This window comes from Glycine max, chromosome 11 (genome assembly GCF_000004515.6).
Source record: "Glycine max cultivar Williams 82 chromosome 11, Glycine_max_v4.0, whole genome shotgun sequence".
NCBI lineage: Eukaryota > Viridiplantae > Streptophyta > Magnoliopsida > Fabales > Fabaceae > Glycine > Glycine max.
In genome coordinates, this window is record NC_038247.2 from 8,962,793 (window position 1) to 8,977,751 (window position 14,959).

Here is a 14,959-nt window from a genome sequence, read left to right on the forward strand (position 1 = left end):
TAGTCAATTTGACACATACATAAATCCAATTGCGAGCTATTGATAATAATGGGGGTGATTATGCTCCAAGCAAGTAGTTCATTAGCTACAATTCAAAGTCCGAAATATTAAAGCACGGAATAAATTAAATTACGGAGACGTAATAGGGTTAGCTCTTGAATTCCAACTTCAACCTCTTGGTTTGTCTCCCTTTGAATCTCTTTCTCTCTAGGTTTGTCATCTAACCCCTTTAAGAAACTTGCAAGTCCATTAAACACTCGTATTGAAAATAAAAAACAAATTAACAATTTAAATACTATTTGTTTTATCAATGTTTTTCTTGTTTTTTATTTATTATCAATAGGACATGTAACCTCTTTAAGAAACTCGCAAGTCCATGAAACATTCTTTTTGAAAAAAACAAATTAACAATTTAAATATTATTTTTTCTCGTTTATTTTTTTTTTATCTATTATCAATAGGAATGGGAAGGGAAGAAGTATTAAATTAAATACTCATACATTAAAATCACGTTGATTGTACAATATTCTATTCTATTATTAATTACTACTATTAATACAAGAGATAAGCTAGTAATTCGCAGTTGTTGACATGATTAAGTTGTTTCATAAAACGCCAAATTAAAAAAATAATAAAGCGTGTGTGTATGTCATAATAACAGTAATTAATTTGAAATCACGTAATAATGAAGCCTCCTAATTACCCAACACAATCTCTGGTGAGCGTAAGTAAGAGGATCCAGCACACAGACAGAGGCAGTGAAAGAGAGAGAGAGAGAGAGAGAGAGCAAATGGCATTCTGGTAAATATGGCCCCAGTCCCATCCCAGAAAACAACTTTCGTTTGTGTGTATCCGTTGAAACCCCACTTTCCACTCTTCTCAACGCCAACGCTGGCCTCTGTTCCCCTTCTTTTCAATGCCTATAATAATAACTTGTCCTATTTTTTCAACCATGTCATCCCAGTAAGCAATCGCTGTTAGTAACATAGCCTCTAACAGAAAAACAAGTAGTCATCACATGCCCACAGCAATGACAGAGTCAGGGCCAAGTGTGAGTTTGAAGCTTCTTGCTTTAGTAGCTATTCTAGTCGTCTTCTCGCTGGTGATTCTGCTTCTGATCTTCTTCCTCTGCTTCCGAGGTAGCCGTAGCTGCAAGAAGCGGAACCTGGCCACCAAGCACAGCTCAGGTAGCATCCCTCTGGTTTCGAAGGAGATCACCATGGTCAGGGCCTCGGATCTCACCCCTGCCACCACGGCCATTGCCGTTGACGTGGACGGTGATGATCCGAAGAAGAAGGAGTCGGAGATCAAGGTTGAAATTGGTGGTGGGGGCCACCAGCGCAGCAACCAAGTGTCGGTGGAGGATCCTGATATAGGGTGGGGCCGCTGGTACAGTATTAGGGAAGTGGAGCTCGCCACGCGCGGGTTCTCGGAAGGGAATGTTATTGGGGAAGGAGGCTATGGCGTTGTCTACAGAGGTGTTCTGCACGATGCTTCCGTCGTGGCTGTCAAGAATCTTCTCAACAACAAGTATGTCACATTCCAAAACTCCAATCCAAACTTTCTCTATTCTCTTTAATTTTTTTATATCTCAATTTGACTTCTTAATTAGCATCTTTTTTTCTTCTTGAATTTTTTACTCTCCTAGGATTCCTGGAACAATTTTGGACCACCCTTCTATTTCTGCAAATATATTCCTTTGGCATAAACCTCTAATTTCATCCCTCAAAACTCAAAAGTATTACTTTTTTTTTTTTTTTTATATGGCATAAAGTACTCCAATTTTGAAGTATTACTTATTCTTTTAACTGAATCTTAAAGTAAAAATATAAATAAAAATTTGTAAATGGTTCTTAATATATTATAAATCGTGTTCAGAAGTTCTTCAAAAATTGAAGAATCTTTGCGATTAGTCTCTGAACTTAAATATTCAGGAGTAAGTATTCAACACTTGGAAATATTACTTATATAAATTTTATTAGATTAGGGATTTTGTAAGTGAAAAAGCAATGCCTATACTGGAGTCTGGGGATGATGATTTGTTATTTTATTCTATTTGTTTATTTTAAAATATGTATGTACGGCGACAATGTTTTGAGAAACTCTTGTTTCTTTCTTCGTTTTCTATGCCTATGAATGAGCTGCACTTTTTGCAACCCCACTCCTGTTTCCTCAAACTTGTTTCTAATCTAAATGAATTAGTACATGTTTGGATGCAAGTTTGAGAAGTTCAAAAACACTTTTATTTCTAAAATACTAACACATTCTTCATTTTCCCCCCCTAAGAATTAAAAAATGTGCAATTCAATTCGCAAAATATCCAAACATAGCCTTTACCGGGGAAATGTGCATTGAGTTTGTTTTGAATTGTCTCAAGAAAAGTGATGCGTGTTTGGTGGCGGATTATTTTGCTTTTGAGAAACAACTGTTTACTTTTTAACGTTATTTAAGAGAGTTTAAAAATACTACTAATAATGATTCCTCATCATTTAGGCGTTCTAAACCTCTATAATAATGATCATTTGCTTCTCTTCTACTTTTGTTTATTATTTTTATTTTATTTTATTTTAGGTTGGGTAATAATGTTAGTATGCCACTTTTCTCTCTACTTTTACTTTTTGCTTTATTTATTATGTTGTTCCTATATAATTACTGTGTTCTTTTTCTTTACTTAAGATAGTAGCTTAATCCCCCAAAAACTTTAATTTAAGCAGGGAAAAATAATTACTTTGACTTCGTATAAGTTACATGAACCAATCACATTATGCGTTTCGGGATTTGTGACGTGCTATGCAAATTCATAGAGAACTAACGGCAACTTCATACTACTCCATTCATTCAACAATTTCTTAACATTGTCACTTAAAATTAAAGTTGTCTCTATCTAAATATTTGACTTTTCCATAATAAATTACTCCATTCGAACAACATTGTGCTAGAGGCTTGTTTCTCGATTCAATTAAATTTCTCTCAAGAATGCAATGCTGCTGCATCTTTAGTATGCTAATTTAGTGTAAAACCTTTCTGTCATATCCCCATCTTATTGAAAATTCATGCGCATTATTGTACATAATTAACTAGGGGTCAAGCTGAGAAGGAGTTTAAGGTGGAGGTTGAAGCTATTGGAAAAGTAAGGCATAAGAATTTGGTTCGTTTGGTAGGATATTGTGCAGAAGGTGCTCGAAGGTATGGTTGTTCTGTTTACATGGCCGTTATTCTTTTGACATAAATGTTTTTCAGACGATAAAAGTTCAGAATTCCTGTAATTTTTTTTTTAATGACACTTTTATTTTCATTCAGGATGCTTGTTTATGAGTATGTTGACAACGGAAACTTGGAACAATGGCTGCATGGTGATGTAGGACCAGTTAGCCCCTTGACATGGGATATTCGAATGAGAATTGCTATTGGGACTGCAAAAGGGTGTGTAGTTCATTAAGTTTCCTTTCTCCTTTTACTGTGATTTACTTATATTTATTGGGATACCTGTCCCTGCAAAGGATCACATCAATTTGCTCTAAATGTATTATATATTTGTATTTATATTTATATTTCGTATTATATTATATTTACTGTTTTGTTAACACCAGTTTAGGACTGATTTAGTTTTAAGTATTTAAAAATGATAATTTTTTTTATTGAAAAACTTCTCTCTTTCAATAAAAGCATACCATTTTTAATGCATAGATTCAACCATAGAGGTTGATGTTAATATTTTTCTTATATTTATAATGCTCGTCAAGTGAGATGTTTATGTGCTATGTCTTTGTCTTTCTCTGACTAATGTTATCATGCTCTGTAGACTGTATCCATGATTGTTCCAGTTTATGTTATCTTAATGATTCTATCTCAACAATTAATGTTTCTACATTATGAAACAGGCTAGCCTATCTGCATGAAGGTTTAGAACCCAAAGTTGTGCACCGGGATATAAAATCCAGTAACATTCTTTTGGATAAAAACTGGAATGCCAAAGTATCAGATTTTGGACTAGCCAAGCTCTTAGGATCTGAGAAAACACACGTGACTACGCGTGTAATGGGAACATTTGGGTAATTTGTTCTTTCTCAAGTATCTATGTCATTACTACTTTTCATCTTCTATGGATGATAATTATCTTCTGATTTCCTACCACTATTTTTCTGCAGATACGTTGCACCTGAGTATGCAAGCTCGGGTATGCTTAATGAGCGCAGTGATGTATATAGCTTTGGAGTTCTTCTCATGGAGATAATCACAGGAAGAAGCCCCATTGATTATTCAAGACCACCTGGAGAGGTGATTCTGGGTTTTGTCAATGTTTTCATTAGTTCATTCCATAAGAAACACCATCATGAAGTCTTAACTATGTTTTTGTTGATGTGCCTCAGATGAATTTGGTAGATTGGTTTAAGGCAATGGTAGCAAGTCGTCGCAGTGAGGAGCTAGTTGATCCTTTAATTGAGATTCCTCCCCCTCCAAGATCTTTGAAGAGAGTTTTATTGATTTGTCTGCGCTGTATAGACATGGATGTCGTAAAGCGACCAAAGATGGGTCAAATTATTCATATGCTTGAGACAGATGATTTCCCCTTTCGTTCTGTAAGTACTACACTTCATCCACTCCTTCTCAGTTTCTCACAAAATACCATTTCATCTTCCTTAAATGACTGACTTTAAGTTGTTAAACAGGAGCTACGTTCAGTTAGAGAGAAAGATCCTGTGCCTTCTCATGCGGACGTTTCCATTAAAGTTCCTTATCCACCACCAAAGCATGCAGAAACCGTAGAAAAATCAAGATGGAGATAATTGTTTGTAATGTTGGTCATGCAACTTTGGGGATCAATCTATTTGTATAAGGATTTTCGTGATGTTATGAACGAGTTTTGAGTCTCTGTGCATATCTTATACGTTGTAGCTTTTTCCTTCAGGTTTCAACACCATTTTGTTGTATTGCATTATCTTGGAACCGAGAAGAGCATGGCTTGTAAATACGCACCTCACTATTTGTCAATTTTTGTCTGCTTGTGGATACATTCAAGGAACTTAAGTGCATGTTTGTATTCATGTAGGATCATTTAAAATCAGGCTGAAATATTATGATTTTAGGTAGAAAATCACATAGGTTCAAAATTGATTTTTAGTTGAAACAACTTTAGTTAACTTTGTATTTGATTCAAAATTTTATATTAACTTGTTTTTAGGATAAGAACATTTAAATATAAATTATTTATTTCAAAATTAATTTAATTTAAAATCAATTTTGTGAATGTTCACTCAAACATACTTTATTCAGTTATTGATTATACTTTCTGATTGTCTGGGAGGGATATGAGTATCAGTTTCCTCATGCATTCAATCCCTCAATCCATTTGAAAATAATATTAAGAGGTTGGACTATATCACGGTCCCAATCATGGTCTCTACTAATTTTTTCTATATAACACAGTTCAGTGTTATTCTCGCTCGCTCTCTCTCTTTTTGTTATTCTCTCTTTTAAATTTATAAACTTGGTTACTTGAATACATATCACATAATGGATAAAGATTAATTGGAACTACGAAAAAGTTGTAGTCTTGGACTACTTAATTTCTCCAGCCCCCCATTGACAGAATACACAAAATGTGAAACTTTGCACATCTTCACAACGAATATAGTGCCCCATTGGCCTGAGAAAAAAATGTTGAAGGTTACGTTGTTTCATGCTTGGAAGTTGGTATCATTACAGCATCCTGTTGGCGAATTAATCTTCCCACCAAATATTCTCCAAGATGGCATGTTCAAGATCTTGCAAAACCCCATTATCTATCATATTTAAACCTTCAGCCACGAGTCCTATATTCTCACACTGCCTTAAAAACAATTTTTAATTAACTTGCATACTTCTTCAAGATTCTTCTCATAAACACGAGACTTGTTTAATTATTTTTAAATATCAACATGTTATGATAGTTCCAACACGAGAGACTCTGCTATGTTTGATATTGAACCCAATTTACGAATCAGAGGTATTCCTTAACTTCCACGGTGTCCCTGCCACAGCTAGCATGATTCATGTCGCAGGTTGCTCATGTGAGGAAAAGAATTGCGTTTCTGGTTCGTAGTAATTATTACCCTTGCATAATGCATGAGTTGTCGGGGCAGGTATTGATCTTCTTTCAAGTACCGAGTATGACTAGTTTGTAATGTGATATTGTAGTACGGCTCTTAGAAATACATAATTTGCATAACGCCATCAAAGAGAAAGTACACTTATCTTAGTTTGTGCTTGTTTTCAAGTTCCTCATGCACGTCTCATTGCCTAAACCACTTCATATAAGAGAGATGAGACAGAAGCCACGTACAATTGTAGCTTCAGTTTGAGTTATGTCTTATTGTTTACTTATGTGTTGTGTTTGATTTTCTGTCTCATGCCACCTCACGTGTCTCTGCTGAAGCTAGGTATAAGCCTATAAGCACAGCTTATGTGTTTTTGACATGAAAATTTAGCATAAACGTACATAATCAGCGTGTAACCAAACATAGGTTAAAATGCAAAACCAAACAAGTACTTTGTCATTTAATCCGTACATATTGTGAATTTTGATAGAAGAAGAAATATGCTCCTTAAGTAGAAATAAAAATATGCTCAAGTGAACACCTAATGTAAACACATTCATTTCGTGATTGTTTGCTTTTGTATTTTTTCTACCCCTATCTATTATAATTTCACTTTAGATGAGTTAAAAATACACGGAATGAAATTACTTCGTCTAATTTCAAGTGTTGCAAATCATTTCTGACAAAATCAAACACCCACTTGACCACTTCAAGTATTGTAACTTGCAAGTTATATTTCAATTGAGCAATTTGAAAAGCTTAATCTCGTAACCAAGAAGTTAGGATTCGTTTCCAAATTAAAATAACTTCCAATGAACTTCATCATGTGATTAAGACATTTCTAAAGTGAAAATAATTTTTTAAAAAAACTCTTGAAGTACACGAGTGAAATTCATACGACATTTTAATTTAAATTAACAGTAAATTACACTCTCATTTGTGTAGCTTAATTACTAACGTAGAGCCCATTTATGATTTGTCATTGTCCGATCAAGACCTACATTAGTGCCTCCAGCTCAGGCATTACCACTTTACAAGCCCAATTTGTACTCAACAGCTCACTGACAATTTTAAGCATGTTCTTCAAAACTCAAGTAAAATAGTGAAGCAATCAGCCTCTTGTTTACACAAAGAAAACATTCACAATTAATAAACTAATAACCCACGTCAAGAAAATTCAAACATTCTCTTATGCATACTCTTTTCAGTTTAGGAGCACAAGATCAAAAGATAATAGCAGAACTGTAATTAATTATATATTTTTTAAATGTTATTTTTTTTGTGATGTGGTATATATTAATAATAGATAATATATTATTCATCCATTTTATTTTTTTTTGTTCGTAAAATGTGCATAGGATTCGTGTTTACTTGCATGCTTTCATTTTCTTCCAAAATCACGTAATGTCAAGTTGAAAAAAAAAACTTACATTGATAGCTTCTAATGTTCAAGTCAATTACTCACACCCAGTACAAGAGCCCAATTGCCTAATCTTAATAGAGCACATGCATTATAAGAGAAAGAAATTTTAGTAACATAGGACGATAGGAGTATTTTTTAATCAACATACTTTTTTTTATTAGTAGTAGTTAAAATTCTTTAAGAATTATAAATTTTGTGATTATTATTTCTTATTCAGCTCACTCATAATTTTATGATTTTCAATAAAATTTAATCCAAAATAAAGTGTATTAAATAAGATAAATTAAAAAACGTGTTATCAAATGTTAATACTTATTTAATAGAAGAGTATTATCAACATATTTTCCAATATAATTATCAAATTAAAATTTATTAAAAATTACAAAATTATATACCACATCCATTAATTAAAAGTGACACCTGAGATTAATAATTAATAATTAGCAATGAGTAGTTATACTAATAGAAATAGAAAGTGTTATTACCCTTTTCGGTTTATGATTATTCATCACTTATCTCAAAAAGATTGGGCTAAAGAAAATGACACGTGGGGGCCATAAATTCCCTCCTTTTAATTTCATTCCCCTCTCTTTTCGCATTATTTTATCATTTTTCTTTTTTAAAAGGGTTAACGGTTCCATCATCTCATATCTGGTATCAGATCTGTGTCATTCATTTCTTCTTCTAGCCATGGACGAGAAGCTCATACAGCGCTTAGAATCTGCGGTGTCGCGCTTGGAGTCGCTATCCGCCGGATTCCACCCCTCCGCCACACAATCCGGCGGCGCCGACGCTCCCGATGCGGCGCTCGATCCCTCCATCGTCGCCTTCGCCGATCTGATCGACCAGTACGTCGGTAGGGTTTCCGGCGCTGCCGAGGTTATCGGTGGTCAAGTCTTGGATGTCACCAAACTGGTGCAGGAAGCTTTCAATGTTCAGAAAGAGCTTCTGATTAAGCTCAGACAGACTCAGGTTCGTCATTGCTCCCATTCTCGGTTTCCGTGTCGCGAGGAATGTTCGTTTTGCTGCGGGATTAACGGATTTGAATTGTTGCATTGCATATGAATATGATGATGATATTGCTGTGTAAAAAAAAATAGTAATGATATTGTAGTGCGTGTACTAGGCTACTAGCTACTTTGGTAATGGTTCTGGAATAGAGTCTGTTACCGATTGAATAGAATGTCGTGGCATGGCATGCTTGGTCTGATTTATTTATTTATTTTTTTCGGAATTTTTTATATGTATTTAAACTTAAATCTGTGGTTGTTGTTGTGGATTGTGTGGATTCGATGCATGTTTTTGACAAAAGGTGGAGGTTCCATGTATCGCTGGTTTTTGGTTTTGGATATAACATAACTTGTGAAGCCAAATTGGGAATCAGTTGCTTGCTCAGATGAATGAAAGAGGAGTTAAAGAAATGGCCATGTCAGTTGCTAGGTAGAATCCAAAATAGACTAACTGAGCATAGTTTTTTTATGCAGTTAAAGTTGCTGTCTTTTTGGAAGTAATCCTTTTATTCTTTCATGCTTGTGTAATTTTGCCGTTAATTTTGTGTTGCTCTTAATGGATGAACAACATGTCTATTTGTGTTAAATTGTAGAAAAAATAAAGTAATGATAAGAGAAACAATGTTGGAAATTTTGATTTCAAAATTGGGATTGTGTGGGCATTGTAAAATGTTGATGTCACTGCTGCTGAAATTGATGTTAGGGGTATCTATGTTAAACTAATTGACACAGCTTCAAGTATCAGGAAAGCAACAGAACTTTCTCAGCCAGGAGAATCAATTCTAGAGTCTCAAAACTTGTGATAATCAGTTGTGATAATCAATTTTTGAAAAATGCATGATGTTGCCTTGTAGGACTAGTCTGGATTGCTATAAAAGAATGGCTAGACTGTTTATGGCTTAGACAAATCAAATTTAGTTAGAAAAGAGAGGACATATAGTTGCTCATGCTCTAAGGTTTTATTTTTTTTGGACTATTCCCTAGTGTGATGGAGAGAAGGCAAACAATTCGAGGCAGAGGAAGACCCAAAAAGACTATAAGAGAGGTTATCAAAAAGGATCTCGAACTTAATGATTTGGATAGAAGTATGGTACTTGATAGAACATTATGGCGGAAGTTGATCCATGTAGCCGACCCCACCTAGTGGGATAAGGCGTTGTTGTTGTTGTTGTGGACTATTCCCTAGTGTTTGTAAATGCTGTGTTAATATGTCTTGTCATCCTTCTTTGTGCAGAAGCCTAACCTTGCTGGGTTGTCTGAATTTCTGAAACCATTGAACGAAGTGATCACAAAAGCTACCAAATTGACAGAAGGAAGGAGATCTGATTTTTTTAATCACTTAAAGGCTGCTGCTGATAGTCTCTCGGCTTTAGCATGGATTGCATATACAGGGAAGGATTGTGGTAAGTGATGAATGACTCTTTTATTGGATGAATCTTTATCATTCAGTGTCTTATGTTTCTTCTGTTTTTTCAAGGTATGAGCATGCCAATTGCGCATGTGGAAGAAAGTTGGCAAATGGCTGAGTTTTACAGCAACAAGGTATTCTTGACACCTGCCAGAATCTTGTTAATTTTTCTTGGATAACTTTCATGATGGTCCTCTCCCCTTCACATTTAGGAGGAAAATATAAAGGAGTCCCCACAAGTGATCTTCGTTGATAATTTTATCAATTTGTAGTATATCCTTGCATTTTTCATTTTTAAAATGCATAGGTTTATTGAGTTCCATCAACTTAATGGATGAGAAAGGAAATGAATTATGATTAACAACCTTAATGCTTATGTGCTTAGGCTAAGTAATTTGATTTTAAATGGATCAACATTTACATATGGAATGCTGTGTATTGATCTTGCACTAGCCTCCTAGACTTTTTGTTGCACTTCCCTATCTCATATTGCCTGCTATTTCATTAGTAAAGGATAATGAATTTTCCTTACTTTTATTGTAATAATGCTTAGGTGCTTGTAGAGTACAGAAACAAAGATCCAAATCATGTTGAGTGGGCCAAAGCTCTTAAAGAGTTGTATCTCCCTGGATTGAGAGATTATGTCAAGAGCTTTCATCCTTTAGGCCCTGTTTGGAGTCCAACAGGAAAAATATTTGCTCCATCAAAAGCTTCTGCTCCTGCTGCACCTCCCCCTCCATCTGCTTCTCTCTTTAGTTCTGAATCATCTCAGGCTTCATCTTCTAAGCCTAAAGAGGGGATGTCTGCTGTTTTTCAACAAATCAGTTCTGGAAATGTCACTTCAGGTAGATTATTCTTACTCTTACGTTCTTGATTATAAACTTTATAAATCAGTTCAGGAAATGTTCAGCATTTATGAATTATAAACTTTATCTAATAGGTTTGAAAAAGGTTACGAATGATATGAAGACTAAGAATCGCACCGATAGAACTGGAGTTGTTGGTGCTATTGAAAAAGAAACTCCGGCAAGTTCACGCGTGTTTTCTAAAGCAGGACCTCCAAAATTTGAACTTCAAATGGGTCGCAAGTATGTTTATATGTGTGTTTGAGTTGCAGTTACTATATATATATAAGTCAATGCCAGTGATTTCACTATTCCATCTCCCTAACCTAATCTCTACCACTGCAGATGGGTTGTTGAGAATCAAATTGAGAAGAAAGACTTGGTGATTGAAGATTGTGATTCAAAGCAGTCTGTATATATTTATGGATGCAAAAACTCTGTTTTGCAAATTTCAGGTAGTTCTTTCTTTTCTTCTCCTATTTGCCATCCAACTTTTCACTTGGTCAAAAGGCTACAATTGGCTAAATCACTTCTAAACAATTTGCAGGCAAGGTCAACAATATAACTATTGACAAATGCACAAAGATGGGAGTTGTATTTAAGGTTTGTGAGACATGAGAATTTGATATTTAATAATACTAGATTAGATGATGAAATCAATTCTTACTAAGATTCAAATTCATTTCTGCTTTAAAATGTAGGATGTTGTTGCAGCATGTGAGATTGTAAACAGTAATGGGGTTGAGGTTCAATGCCAGGTACCTAGACTCCATCCTCCATTTTTTCCCCTTACTCCACAACAACTTCCAATGCTGTTGGGATGAATATGATATTATTCTGCCCAAGAAATATATTAATAGCTTTACTGATCTTACTAATGATATAACTGGTGAGATGCATAGGATAAAAGTTTAATATTAATACTCAATGAATACTTGATATGTCAAATCTGATTTTGTTGAACTCATGCTTGCTTTTACTAATCACAGGGTGCAGCTCCTACAATTTCAGTGGACAACACTTCTGGCTGCCAGCTATATCTGAGTAAAGACTCCTTAGAAGCATCCATAACTACAGCAAAGTCAAGCGAGATCAATGTAATGGTTCCTGGTGCTGATCCGGATGGTGATTGGGTATGTTTTTTTGGTCTTACTTCCTTTTCTATTTTTTTATACTGAAAAGTTTGGTTCCTCGTCATCTAAACAAAAATTCATTTAAAGAGCCTTCCTTCTCTTATTTCCCCCTAATTTCTTGTAGATAATTTTGATATTTTAACCAGTGAAAATTGAATATTAGAGTATGTTTTTGTTATCACTATTGACATTGATGTTGTTTAGTACAACTTAGAGTAACAGAGTGTAGCGGCCAGCCCAAAAATGCTATTATGGGATAGCAGAAAGTAGGATCTCTGCTTGGTTAAATATTATAATACAAACTGAATAATCAATACCCCACATATTTACTCCAAAAAAATAATATCAAAGAAATTCATGATAAATAATTGGTCATAGTTTATTCACACAATCACCATCAATCTAGGAGTAATGAGGAACATAGGAATGAAGTTAAAATGAAAGATGATGGTGAAATTAATATAAAAAATCAGAATGCATTAGATAAAAATTAGGAGAATGTGAACTGTGAGGTATGAAGGAAGTAGAAAGAACAGACCACAACAATGAAGCCTTTTCCCACTATAAGAACAGAAATGGTACACAGAAAAAAGGAATGCAGACCTGTAAAGTGTGAAGAAATAAGAAAGGACCACCATAATAGCACGGGATTGACTACTTTCAGAAGATGTTTTGCTTCCCACCTAAGTACCGTGTGCAATCTGAATGTGTTTTCTTATCTCCATGTCTCATACAGCAGTGGATGAAATCCATCTATATTTAGAATCTTATTTAAAACATTGTAAAATTATACGTGGCTTACTGGCTTAGTATTCCTAAAAATGTAAAATTGGATGCATGATCTTTGGTTAGATATTATTAGTGGACCAAGTCAAGTGATAAAAATTCCAAATTTTAACCAATTCTGTTTCAGGTGGAGCATTCTTTGCCACAACAATACATTCATTTGTTCAAGAATGGGCACTTTGAAACGACACCTGCTGCTCATTCTGGAGGTTAAATTGATTGCCAATTTGGAGTTTCTATTCATCTTTAAATCATTTTGGAATACCGTGGGAGTGGCTTCAGTATGTTGTTTCGTTAATTCATTTACAAACACAGTCATATATAGGTTTACCGTATACTTGCTGCTTATGCTTGTGATTTTTCCATGGGTTTATTGAACCATTGGAATCATCCATACGATTTTTTTTAGTAGTTTGCTTCTGGTTGAGCGTCTTTTTGTCCTAAGTTGCATTATGCAATTGGTTTTTTTAGCTTTCAGAGGACCCTTACATTTGTCTGAACATGCTGGTTTGATTCTGGTGCTTTTGCATATTTGAGGATAGAGCAATGATGATGTACTCGGTGCATTCGGAAAGATATTTGTGTATCTGTTTTTTGAATCGATTAGTCCTCCCAGTCTGTAATGAGAAAATGAAACGAGTTGTGGACTTTTTTGGCTTCTGCTTACATGTTGGTCAATCTCTCTCTCTTGAAGAGATGTTGATCAATATCTTATACATGTAATATGATGACAAAACTCAAATTTAATTATAGTATTTATCTGAAAAAAAAATTCGGCTAACTTGAAAGCTAATCATGGCTGAATATCTCTCAATTCAATAATTTAAGATATATTAGTATTTTAGTACGACTATTATATAAGATAAATATTTATTTTATATAATTAGTAACATATATTAAATTTATAATAAACAGTTCAAATAATATTATAAGGTTATTTTAAATGAAAATAAATAGTCAGTTAAGACTATTATTATGTATATAGATAAAAATAAAAAAGAAAGTATTTTGATGTTGAGAGTTTTTCTTTTTCTATTTGAGAAAGTAGAATGTGAAATGTACTTTCAAATAATAAGAGATTTGGCATCCTCAAGTTCGTTAATCAACTTGTGGAATTATTTAACTTTAATTAATGATTTTGAATTCAAGTGTTAAATATATAATTATGTTAAATATTTAAAAGGAGGGTTACGTAAATTTATTTAGCTTGAGGAAGATATTTGTGTGAGAAATTTAATTATAATTTAAGATTTGATTTTTCTAAAATAAGAATAAATAAAGTAAGTGATCTTCATCTTAGTTATTATTAGAAAATTAAAGGATAATATTTTAAGCCATTTATAATTTATTATGTATGTGTACATAATATGATTTTTTTGCATAAAAAAGACAATATTTGAAGACATCTATGATTTATTATGTATGTGTACATAGTATTAACCATTGATATTCTCATCAAACAACTGAGATAATTTACTTTTACCTTTTAAAGTGAATTGTTGATTTTAGAGGAGCTGAATCCTATAATTTATAATACAAGATATAGGGTTGATAAGATAAATAAATAAGATGGTGTTTAGACTTGTTTTATTTTTAGCTTTTCTTGTATTAATTAAAAGTACAAAGTTCTTTAATTACCTTTAATCTTTATTTTATTGTAGTTTTGTTCGACAAGTTATTTTTACTTTTGAGAACTCTTTTGAAATTATGTTTAACCTGATTTCTTTTTTGCAGAAAAGAGAAACTCTAAAATAAGAAATAGGACCAAAAGGTAAATTAAGATTCAAACTAAATTTAAGCTTTTCATTCTTATTATACCATACAATAAATTTTCATAAATGGTAGTTTTATGGATTTAACAATAAAATTAAAAAAAATATCCAAAATATATCAATTTTATTAAATTTTATACAATTTAAATTAATTAATATTTCAGCATATTTAGTTTATTTTAGTGTTTAGTGTAATATATTATTTACAATACTTATAAAATTAAATACCACGTTTTATAAAAAGAAATGACTACTTTCAGTGTACAATACTTACACTTGTTGTTAACGAATTTTCTATTCTTCCTCTCTATTTGTGTAAAGACGTGCGTGTGATGCGTGGGATTATATATATATATTCACCAGCTAAGTCAAGTCGATCGGGAGAACGAGTTCACTTTCGTAATGAACCATAGTTATTTATTTTTTTAGGGTTGAGCTTGATATTTAAGCCTAATTTGATTCAGCTCAACGTAATTCCAAGCCTAATACTAAGTAATTAGTGTAG

At 33.4% G+C, this 14,959-nt stretch overlaps 2 protein-coding genes across 2 annotated transcripts; both read left to right on the forward strand.

The window, feature by feature from the left end:
- Nucleotides 1-722: 722 nt before the first annotated feature.
- Nucleotides 723-5,045, forward strand: LOC100305442 (protein kinase family protein). The gene is made up of 7 exons (NM_001349645.1): nt 723-1,530; nt 3,082-3,186; nt 3,301-3,423; nt 3,882-4,052; nt 4,149-4,278; nt 4,371-4,580; nt 4,671-5,045. The coding sequence occupies exons 1-7, from the start codon at nt 1,019-1,021 to the stop codon at nt 4,785-4,787; spliced, it is 1,368 nt and encodes a 455-aa protein (NP_001336574.1). The 5' UTR covers nt 723-1,018; the 3' UTR covers nt 4,788-5,045.
- A 3,060-nt stretch (nt 5,046-8,105) lies between these two features.
- Nucleotides 8,106-13,331, forward strand: LOC100793194 (cyclase-associated protein 1). Its single transcript, XM_003537827.5, has 10 exons — nt 8,106-8,472; nt 9,745-9,913; nt 9,988-10,052; nt 10,472-10,763; nt 10,859-11,006; nt 11,109-11,218; nt 11,311-11,366; nt 11,465-11,521; nt 11,753-11,896; nt 12,810-13,331. The coding sequence occupies exons 1-10, from the start codon at nt 8,191-8,193 to the stop codon at nt 12,894-12,896; spliced, it is 1,410 nt and encodes a 469-aa protein (XP_003537875.1). The 5' UTR covers nt 8,106-8,190; the 3' UTR covers nt 12,897-13,331.
- The last annotated feature ends 1,628 nt before the right edge of the window (nt 13,332-14,959 follow it).